The sequence below is a fragment of the Manihot esculenta genome, chromosome 3 (genome assembly GCF_001659605.2).
Source record: "Manihot esculenta cultivar AM560-2 chromosome 3, M.esculenta_v8, whole genome shotgun sequence".
Lineage (NCBI taxonomy): Eukaryota > Viridiplantae > Streptophyta > Magnoliopsida > Malpighiales > Euphorbiaceae > Manihot > Manihot esculenta.
Genome location: NC_035163.2, coordinates 19,290,673 through 19,302,567, shown reverse-complemented (window position 1 = coordinate 19,302,567; position 11,895 = coordinate 19,290,673). Strand labels below are relative to the sequence as shown.

At 29.1% G+C, this 11,895-nt stretch overlaps 1 protein-coding gene across 1 annotated transcript; it reads left to right on the top strand.

The window, feature by feature from the left end:
• Window positions 1–9,739: 9,739 nt before the first annotated feature.
• Window positions 9,740–11,053, top strand: LOC110611070 (transmembrane protein 45B). The gene has a single exon (XM_021751184.2). It carries the CDS (start codon window positions 9,902–9,904, stop codon window positions 10,838–10,840), a length of 939 nt encoding a protein of 312 aa, XP_021606876.1. The 5' UTR covers window positions 9,740–9,901; the 3' UTR covers window positions 10,841–11,053.
• Window positions 11,054–11,895: the final 842 nt, after the last annotated feature.

Genomic DNA, 11,895 nt, shown 5'->3' with positions numbered 1-11,895 from the left:
TTACCATATTATTTGAATTATCATTATCACATCATTTTACTAACGTTAATAAAATTTAAATTACAATTAATAGAAGTTTAAAAGTACAAGCTTTAATTGAGAAATAAGTGCATGATACAATTGTAAATTTTTGTCATGTTGTAGGAATTATAGTGTACCAAACGCAGCCCTAAGTATATAAAAACAAACAACTTCTTCACACATGCATGATCATATGTTCAGGTTATTCATATGATAAGTTGGTCTCAATTTATAAAATAATTAAAGATAATTTATGATATAATTCTTAAAATTTAATAAAAATTCTAATTTAATCTCTTTTTTAATAGTAAATAAATAATATTTTATTAAATTTGTCATTCCTCGATTCTATAAATTGAAAAAATATTTTCAATTTAAATACATTAAATTATTATAAATATTAAAATTATAAGAATTAAATTGTAAAAATATTAAAATTAAAGGGACTAAAATTCAAAAAACTGAATTGTTATAATCTAATAGTGAATTTTAATAAAATTACTATTTTATTAATAGAATAAAATGTTATACTAAATTATAGATTTTATCAAATATTAGACACTATATTATAAATTAGTCAATTTAATTATTTAAGTCTTCTTATATAATTAATAGAAAAAAAATATATGATATATATATGTATTTATAAAAGTAGCAAATGGAATATGAATGATCATTATCTCTATTTTGTTTAGAGGGAGAGTTTATTTTTGAGTGAATATTTTATTTTGATACAAGGAAACCTTTGTTTTGTCGGAATCGCGGACTATTGACTCTTCCATTCTGTCTGAATGTAGATTTTTTTTTACCTTCCTAGACGGGACTATAAATTCCTCCATCTTGCCTAGATGTAGATTTTATTTGTCTTCCTAGATAGGACTATGAATAATTTTTGTGTTTGATTGTTTTTTCTTTTGTTTCTAACAAGTTAGTTTGGACAAGACTAAATCTATCTTATTTTGTTTTCTTTTTGTTTATTTTTCTTTATTTTTATCCAAATCTAGATTGTACAAAGGTTAAAGAGTAACAAAGAGAGAAACTATGGTGGTTCATGAAACTTGTCATTTGTCATTAATATCTTTTGATTTGGCGTCTTTATTGAATCATGGTGGTTTCTCAACTAGTCCCTTCCCTTTCTGTAGTATTGGAATTCGTCACGCATGTAGTTGGCGATCCAGTCTTTTAATGGCGATGGTGCTCTCTTATCATGATCCAAATGGTTGTGGTTAATTGTCTTAATATCATCTACAATTGAAAATGCAGTTTACTTGATGGTTTCCTCCTAAATTTTTAATTAGTTTATAAAACTTATTAGGCTATCGTTGGAGTTTCTATCACATGTAAATGTTGTTAGGTAATTTCTAGGGAGAAGAATTTTTATATTCTTTTAGGATTTTCTTTAGGGTCTAAAGTTTTTTGTTTTAATTTTATTATTTTATTTAAACCTTAAATTCTATTATTTTTATATTGATCTTTTATGTATTTGGACTTTTGACTTTTTTCAAAATGAAATTAACTTAAAGAAAAAGAAAACTTAATATCAACAAGGAAGCGTAAGAGAATTAAAGCAAATAGTGCAAAAGATTAAGCAAAAGTAAAAGATGATTAAATAAAATAAATAAATAAATGATGAAAACGTAAGCTTCATATTTTTTTAAGGATAGCCCTGACCTCACTAATGACTTCAAATCCCAACAAATGCTTCCTCTTGAACAGCCACAACATCATTCTAAGATTTCATAATCCCGTTTAGTATTCAAATTAATACTAATATATAATTAAATGTAAAATATAATAATCCCATCAATGGAGTTAATTTTTTATTATGTTTTTTACACTCTTATTCAAATTTCATGGAACAAGTAGAAATTATCACATTTTACGATTTGGTTTTTAAAATTTATAAAAAGCCACGTTTTCTTTTTCTTCTTAATTTATTATGGCTACCAAAACTACAATGATTAAAAAATTCAATCGAAAATTAAAGTACCATTCAATTTTTTTTTTTAACTTCGATTTCAGGATACATAGGAGAAGAGATTTTGTACTCAAGACTCGAAACAGAAAATGGGTCTATGAATTTGAGGCGGCTAATTATAGCTCAAATATATTCAAACATTAATAAATTATGTTTAACTATTTGTATTGATATGTAAAATAATGAATAAAAATATATATATTATATTATTTATTTAATATTATATAATATGTGTAATTAGGAATTTATTATAACATGTATCTATTTTCTTTCTACATAACAAAAAAAAATATACTATGTAATCAAATAAAATTTATTTTTCATAGAAATATAATTAATTTAATTATTTTTATCATATTTTTATATTTGAAAAAGAAAAATTTTATATATTAAAATTTATTTGACATATACTAAAAATATAATCAACTATTGAATAAAAAAATCTAAAATTTATTATTTTTCATATTTATATTCTAATCTTAAAATTTTAAAATAATAAAATCAATTCTTTCACATTTGCTTCAATTGTCTTAATAAATTTTGACTAAAATATTTTTAATGCATATATCATGACAAGTAGAATTATTTTCTAAAAAATTTATTAAATAAAAAAATTTAAAACATTTACAATAATTCATATTTATATTCAAAAAAATTTTACTCCACATATCATAACACCAGGGATCACTGTTCGTGCGGGCGCTGCTACTGCTAGTTGATCCATTGCTTCACCTCGCTATTGCTCAGTACACACTATGTTCACTATCAACGGTTGCTCGTATCGCCCGCTGCTTTTTTTGTTGGTGGATCCATCACCTATCGTTTATATCCCTGTACCATTTGTGTCACTCCTGCCTATCGCTTGCATCGGCTGCCGATCCGTCGTTTGTTGCTCGCGTTGTCTATCGCTCGATCGCTTGCCATTCGCTGATGCTCCTACAGCTCCTCATCAATTGTTGCAGCAGTTGAGATTCAAATTTTGTGAGGATGCTTAATTAGGTTAGAAGTAATTTTTGTGATGAGAACAAATGAAAGAAATTTAAGAATTAAAAGGTAAAAGTAATTTTTATTATTAATAAAAATATTTTTGAAATTATATATTAAACTCTTTTGATCAAGATAAAATGATACAAATCCAATAGGGTAAATTTCTAACAATGGTGTGGAGCAAACTTATGTCATTCAAATGGATCTAAAAGGAGTTCAAAATCATATTAATATGATCCATATATATTTGGGGCGTGTTTCAACTCATATGGGACAGATTTGGTGCAACACTTGCAATCATAGGCTTAGAGAGCCTAATCACACCTATGGGCTAAAACTATACAAAGGGAAGCCTAAAGTGAAGATCAAGTAAGGCTTTTGTGAAGTTTCAGCTTTGTTATGATGGGTTTGCTATGTTTTATTATTTGAACACTTATTTTATTTTAGTTTTGTTTGGGCTTGTATTCTGGCCATATTTTATCTTTTAAGTTTTAGAGTGTTGGACCATATTTTGGGCTTATGTTTTAATATTATGTGTTATTTTAGTGTGTGATTGGGCTTGGGTCTTATGTGTTTAAGTCAAGTCCAAGAAGAGTGTCTTAGAGTTTTATTTGTTTTTCTCCTTACTATATAAGGATAAGAAACAATTGTAAGAGGTAGCTTTTAATCAAAATTTCAGAATTCTTCTCATGCCTTTGGCGTGTATTGCTTTGAGTGAGAGTGAGGATTTGCTTTCATCAATTGCACCAGGAATCTTGGCTTACTTATCAACTATTCGTTGTGGCGTTTGTCAGATTCTCATCTAAATCCTTCGATCATTGGTGTTTCAGCTTCTCTAAGTGTGGGGTGCCATAGGAGGTGGGTTTATCAAATCTTTGGATTCCATATCTACTTGTGCGTGTGGGTTTGAGTCTTGTGCCATAGGATTCCGCGTCAGTTGGTATCAGAGCCAAAGTGAGGTAAATTCTGATTTATCTTAGGATCTAGGGTTTTTGAGTTTTCATTTTCTTCCTTATTGTTTTTTGTGAAAGCTTGTGTGTCTATGGCTGCACCTTCTTGATTATTAATCATAAAAAAAAAATTCGAAATCCAAAAAAAAAAATCGCCTTTCCCTTATTTATCTTGATTTGGCCGAAATTGTGATATGCTTCCTTTTTCATCTATATTGCCTTACCTATCTCAATTAATTGCAGTAATTTATGGGAATCAATTTGAATTTTGAATTTTGAATTTGGTCGAATCCAGATTAGGAGATAAAAGAAATTCTGCCTATTTCCTAAAGTGCACATTTAGGGCAATTGCATCTAAATTGATTTGATGTCAAATCCTTCTTTTAACACTAGAATTTTTGTCCATGTTTCTGATCTGAGAGAAATTTACATTTTTCTTTTCTGATTCTATTTGTGGGTTTTGATACTTTCCTTTTTGGGTAGATTTAAGTAGATCCATATTTAAATTGCGTTGAAGTGAATTAAATGTAATATTTTTTGTCCAGGTTCGTTTTTATTTGATTTCTAAGTTTCTTTTTTGGTTTAAGCTTGCTTTTGCTTCCTTTACATTGCTGGAGTATTGTTTGCTTGTGTCTATACTCTAGGTGATATTTTTCAAGTAGCACAAAACCTAGTTCATGTATTACTTTCCAAATTGTCAGTGTCTTCTTTCTAGTTTTTGCGCGCTTCCTTCTTTCTTTAGGATTTCTTCTTTGTTTCATTAAACGCACCTTGTGGTTGGTTGACCTTAATTTCTGAAGTGCAATTGAAGAATCAGCAAAAAAGAATGGTAAGAGTGCAAATACTTGAGTACTTTCTTTTTTGACACAATATTTGCTAGTCCTTTTTGTTCTTTGTTGATTTAAGGTAGGATGAGTAAAGACAAGAATGTGGTGGATCGTACTGATGGAAGTGAATCGAATATGGGTAACGATTATAAGCTCTTTAAGAAGTCAGTAAGTGGTGAGTTACAAAGGCTTAATAAGACTCTTGAGAGATTAACTGAAACTATGGAGAGTTTGAATGTCTCACAAGCTTCCACTTCTACAAGAATACCTCAAAGAACTCTTAATTGCAATAATGACTGTGATGATTCGGATGTGTTGGTTAATAATGTGTTGCTTGCTGCACATTGTGAGATGCTTGTTGCTAGGCGTGCTCTGAATATGCAGGTTAAGAAAGAAAGCCTAGAACAACGGAAAAACATATTTCACACTAGGTGTTTGGTTAATGGAAAAGTGTGTACTCTCATTATTGATGGAGGTAGTTGCATAAATGTGGCTAGTGTGTATATGGTGGAGAAATTGGGCTTGGCTTCTATTGAACACCCTAAACCATACAGATTGCAATGGTTGAATGATTGTGGTGAGGTTAGGGTTACACGCCAAGTGCTTATACCATTTTCTATTGGTAGGTACAAGGATGAGATCTTGTGTGATGTGGTACCTATGCAGGCAAGCCATATGTTGTTGGGTAGGTCGTGGCAATATGATAGAAAAGTGCAACATGATTGGTTCAATAACAAGTACTCCTTTACTTATGAAGGACAGAAGGTTATACTCGCTCCTTTATCACCTCAAGAGGTATATGCTTATCAAATAAAGATGCTGGAGAGGGAGAGGGAGGCTTCGGCCTTGGCTACAAAGGGGAGTGAGAGCTTGAATTCTACGGAAAAGATGAGAGAAAAGAGTGAGTTTGAGGGTAAAGAGGCTGGGAAAGAATCAAGACTAGTTCAAGAAGGGAAGGTGGAGAAAGAAAAGGAGAAAGAAGAGGCTAAAGTTCCAATCTCAACTTCCATAGAGATTGAAATTGAAGAGGAAGTTGTAATGCATGAATCTAATGTAGTTGTTGTTGAGAATTCCATCAATGAACTTATAGAAGAGGTTGTGAATGATGAGGGACATGGGGAGCACGTGATTAATGAGATGGAGGAGGTGAATGAGACTGTTTTGGAAGTTGTAGAGGAGAATAGGTCACATCCACAAGATCTTTCTATGACTAATATTTTTATGCCTAGTTCATTTGTTCTTGATGTGCAGGTTGTGGATGAAAACATTCATGACGAAAGTTTTATCCTATTTCCACCTATGCAAAAGGAGGTCTTTGAAGATACATGGGTTCCTAAAGCTTCCCTTTTTTACATAAATATCAGCAAGATTCGTCCTCGAATCTTTTCTAAAGAAGGAGAGAATGATACGGATCCAATAGGGCAAATTTCTAACAATGGTGTGGAGCAAACTTATATCATTCAAATGGATCTAAAAGGAGTTCAAAATCATATTCATATGATCCATATATATTTGGGGCGTGCTTCAACTCATATGGAACATATTTGGTGCAACACTTGCAATCATAGGCTTAGGGAGCCTAATCAAACCTATGGACTAAAACTACACAAAGGGAAGCCTAAAGTGAAGATCAAGTAAGGCTTTTGTGAAGTTTCAGCTTTGTTATGATGGGCTTGCTATGTTTTATTATTTGAACACTTATTTTATTTTAGCTTTGTTTGGGCTTGTATTCTGGCCATATTTTATCTTTTAAGTTTTAGAGTGTTGGGGCATATTTTGGGCTTATGTTTTAATATTATGTGTTATTTTAGTGTGTGATTGGACTTGAACCTTATGTGTTTAAGTCAAGTCTAAGAAGAGTGTCTTAGGGTTTTATTTGTTTTTCTCTTTACTATATAAGGATAAGAAACAATCGTAAGAGGCAGCTTTTAATCAAAATTTCAGAATTCTTCTCATACCTTTGGCGTGTATTGCTTTGAGTGAGAGTGAGGATTTGCTTTCATCAATTGCACCAGGAATCTTGGCTTACTTATCAACTATTCGTTGTGGCGTTTGTCAGATTCTCATCTAAATCCTTCGATCATTGGTGTTTTAGCTTCTCTAAGTGTGGGGTGCCATAGGAGTTGGGTTTATCAAATCTTTGGATTCCATATCTATTTGTGCGTGTGGGTTTGAGGCTTGTGCCATAGAGTTCCGCGTTAGATAAAATTATTGATTCAATCGAACTATTGGATGGGAGAATTTTTAATTTTGACCGAATTAAACTGTAAGAATTAGAATGTTGAATTTTAAAAATAAATGGATAAATATATTAATTATGCTGTATTTTAAAAATTAAAAATATAATTTTTATTTTTTAGTTAAATTTTTGAAATAAAAATTTATTTAATATATTTTAAAAATAAAATAAATACTTAATTAATTTTATAATATCATATAGATTAAATAAAATTTTTTTCTCAGTATTATTAAAATACAAGAGAACTCTGACTTTGGAGCATCATAAACATGAAATAAGCACTTACGTTTTAGAAATCAGCTCTAGAAATTGGAAAATTAATTGTAAAAACACACGGCTGTGCCGCCATCGTTCTGGCGCTTTTATTAGTCACGTGAGTCAGGTCACCGTCATGTCATGTGAGTCCGGTTTCAACATGAAATCGCTTAATTTTCTGTTACCGGTATTTATTAAATGGCAAATTATTGGAAGCTTCATGTGCATCGCCATCAATTTTTTTTTTTTTTTACCTACAACAATGGCTACAGCAAATTTTTACAACAAATTTAATAACCGATATAAATGACAATAATGTGATAATAAATTTCAGAGATGAAATTCTGCAATCATATTTATTCAATAATTAATGTATCAAAAAATATATTAAAAAATATATAATAAAACTTAAAAAGGCACATTTAAAATAGCAGTTATAATAACACGAATATTTCATCGTAAATTTAAGTATCATCACTAATAGCATCACATATAACAGTTGAATTAGATGTACAGATAAAAAAAAATTTACTGCAGATATCAAAATAATCGCTGTAATAAATTTTAATTTATTTTACGAGTAATAACTAATAACGGTTATAACTAATATATATTATATTAAGTTTTTAATAAAGTATGTATAATTATTTGATAAACTTAAAAAAACAATAACTGTCTTAAATCTTTAAATTTTATAAACTAGAGGTTTAACTAATTTTTCATGTAAATATCATAGTTAAATGTTGCCTTTTATTTATTTTAAAAATTCTACTGATTAATTAATTTTATTACTGTCTAAATATTAAAAAATATAAAATTATATTTTTAAAAAATTGTAAAATAAATAAAGTCTAAATTAATTTGAAATCTGTCATAATTAATTTAGTCTAATTTGTAAATAAAATCATGAAATGATGGAAGTTAAGCTCAATTTTTATCTTTTGTACTTATCCAATGTGTTTAATTTAGTGTAATTTTAAATGCAAAAAAATATATTAAAATAATTTTCTATTACTCAAATATAACATTTTAATTTATCTAATTATAAGAAAATATTAAAAAATTCTATGTTTTAGTTATTATTGATTTATTTTATTTATATATAATTAATTATACGAAAATATAGATATAACATTTATTTATTAATTTTTATTATAAAAAATGTTTAATTTTTCCTATTAAAAATATTTTCCCGCTAAATAATTATGTAATATTTCTAAATCTAAAAATTTTACAACCGCATGAGCATATCAAGCTTTGCTGCGATAGTAATAATAATAATAGTAATAATGATAATTAAAAAAAACAAAGAAATTACTATCGAATATTTAAATTTTTTGAAAATTAACTAATTTATTTCTATTTTAAAATTATTCAATTAAAATATTTTTATATTTTATAACTAATAATAATAAAAAATTATTTTTAAATATTTTTTTAAAGAAATTACAGTTTAGGCCTATATTTTATCTATCAAATTAAGGTTCTTCCGTACAATTTTACACTAATTGTACGAGAAATTATCAAAATATTGTTAAAGGTATATTAATTTTTTCTTTAAATTATGTTAAAATTAACTCTTATATCCCTAATTTTTATAAATATAAATATTTTAATTCATATATTTTTATTTTATTAAATTAAAAATATATATTCTTTAATATAGACCTTCTTATTTAGTTATATAATAATTAAAGTGTTGAATTTTAAAAATTAATTTTAACATAATTAAATAATAATAATAATATTATGAGCATGCGTGCATCGTATTTTTCAGTTTTCAAGAGGAAAAACTCAAAAAATACAAGAAGTTAAAGATGTAATTAATGAAAATTTTGTCAAAAAGGAAAAGTACAAATTTACAAGTCAATTTTAATTTTTCAAGAATAAAAACTAGCGTACTTTAAGACGAGTTTCTCTTTGAAATTTCTAAAAGAACAAGAAACTTAAAATTTTTATAAGCCAGAAAAGGAATCTTATGAAATAAATGTTCAAATTTAAGTTATGAATTGATTTCGGAAAGGAAACAAAATTTAAACTCAAACGGGAATGAAGCAAAAGCAACAGCAATAGCAATTTTTTAGGGGAATTCCTATATATATCTAAACCTTTCACAACCCCATTAATTTATTTCCTTCTTGAAAAATTTAAAAAAAAAAAAAAAAAAAAAAAGAAACGAAAAAGAAAAGAGAACATTGCAACTTAATTATAATCGCTGGCTTTGTGGATATATGAAGCAAACATCACTCATGCATCAAAATTAGTAATTAATTATATTATTAAATTTATACAAGCTAGTTTCCAGCCATTCAAAATTGACAAGTACTAACTATATAAAGATTTGGATTCTGAAGAAGGCTGCTCCAAGCTTAGGTTGCCATGTAATTGCTGACCTGCCAAAGTCTGGTCAAACTCTGCGTTTTAATACCTTATTCTCCAAGCCAAGAACTTTCAATAAAATAGACTTCATGAGACAGAGAACCCTCTAGACTGTTTAGAATTTCAACTCTCTTTCCCCTCTTAAAAACCCCCCCACTCTCTTCCAATCCACTCATATTATTCTTATCTCCAATACCCAATTCTTCATCTTCAACAAAATTTTCCTAGAAAATCAAGAACCTGCTTTCTCTCTGCACAAACATTAATGGGTACTTTGGTTGGCCATGTAGCTCCAGGCTTTGCCTTCTTGTTTCTTGGTTTCTGGCATCTGTTTAATCACATCAGAATCCATGCTCAAAAACCCAATTCTTATATCTCTTCTCCTTGGTTTCCAACTTCAAAATCTAGATACATAGAGCTTTTCTTGATCATGATTGGTAGCTCAATCTCTGTATCCATGGAGCTTTTCATTGGTCCTGAGAGACACCAGCCCTTTGATCCTGATGGAACCATACCATCAAACCATCTTCATAACTTTGAGCACTCTTCAATCTCAATGACTTTCTTTGTGTATGCAGCTTTTGCAATTGTTCTTGATAAAATTAAGCCGAAGGCTCAATATGGTTTAACTCAGTTTCTTGCAGCAATAGCCTTTGGGCAACAGCTTTTTCTCTTCCATCTTCATTCAGCTGATCACATGGGTGTTGAAGGCCAATATCATTTGCTTCTCCAAATTGTTATAGTTGTTTCTCTAGCCACCACACTCATGGGCATGGGTATGGCTAAGAGTTTCATGGTCAGCTTTGTTAGGTCTGCAAGTATTATGTACCAAGGAGTGTGGCTCATAACCATGGGCTATGTACTTTGGACACCATCTTTGGTTCCCAAAGGTTGTCTCATTCACTTAGAAGAAGGTCATCAAGTGGTGAAATGCTCAGGGGAGGAGAGTCTGCACAGGGCTAAATCACTAGTGAACATTCAGTTCAGCTGGTTCTTGATTGGATTCACCATCTTTGTGATGTGCTTCTACTTGGGCATGATCAAATTCTATGGTGAACACAAATTTGAATACTCACTAACAAAAGAAGATCAGCTGTTACTGGAAGAAGACTCAGATGATGTTGAATCACAAAACAGTCTCAGCAAATCAAACAGCTTCATGCATATTGGAAGAAGCTCTGCTCCAATTGACATAGAAAGGTAAGAAGAAGAAGAAGAAGAAGAAGAAGATGGCAGAGAGTTTGAAAGCAAATTGTAATTAGGTGTGTATACAAAATTAAATTATTAGGTTGGTGGGATCCCACTCTTTGTTTAATTAAGCATTCAATAATGTTTGCTTAATGAAAAACAATAGCATGGGAAAATTAAAGTGTGTTGTTTATTAGGGGGAATTTGGAATTTGGCTTGGATTGGTTGATTTTATTTTTATTTTTTTTTGGTTTCATTTATTGGTATTTTGTCTCTTATATAACATCTTGAGACCACCAACTATTTAAAGGAAAGTGTTGATTTGATATATTCAGTCCTTGCATTTATTAATTTTAGTTTCATAGTTTAACTTTTTTTCTTTTTTCCCTCTAAAGAGGAGGCTTGGAGGGTTTTTAGATTTTAAAAATCTCATGCCAAAGTATGCAGAGAAGAAACAGAGAATGAGCAGTTTATCCATGAAGAAAGGTGGCTGTTTCTGCCGCCTTTCCTTCAAATCAAACACAGGAGAATATCCTAAGCAATCTGAAACTCTGAAAATGACATCTCTTGGCTGCGGACACGAAATCTCAGCATTCATAAATAATAAATAATAATTATTTAATATAAATAAAATAACATAATAAACTAAATACACATAATTATTTAATATTTATTGATATTTTAAATAATTAATAAACAATGTATAATTTATTTTAATAAATTTTTTTAATATATATTTTATCAGTCACTTTTACCACATGATTAGGATAAGACATATTATTGAGCATAAACATCCACATGCATGCTATGTGTCCTTGCTTGTGATAGAACCCATCTAGATGCTTTGGTGTTTGATTACTTGAAGGAATCTGAAAGAGAAATAAATTAATTCAATAAAAAAAATAGCTATATTTTAATTATTTACCTACTCAATATTCCTAGATAATCATATATATATATATACACATACACATAATTATTAAAATTTATGAACAACTCAAGGGTGGTCTTAATTATCTAATTGTCCAAATAACCATAAGGTAAATTAAAGATCAGCAGCAAAATCAAAAT

Coding starts and splice junctions, on each gene's coding strand:
- LOC110611070 (XM_021751184.2), top strand. CDS start 9,902: ATGGGTACTTTGGTTGGCCATGTAGCTCCAGGCTTTGCCTTCTTGTTT.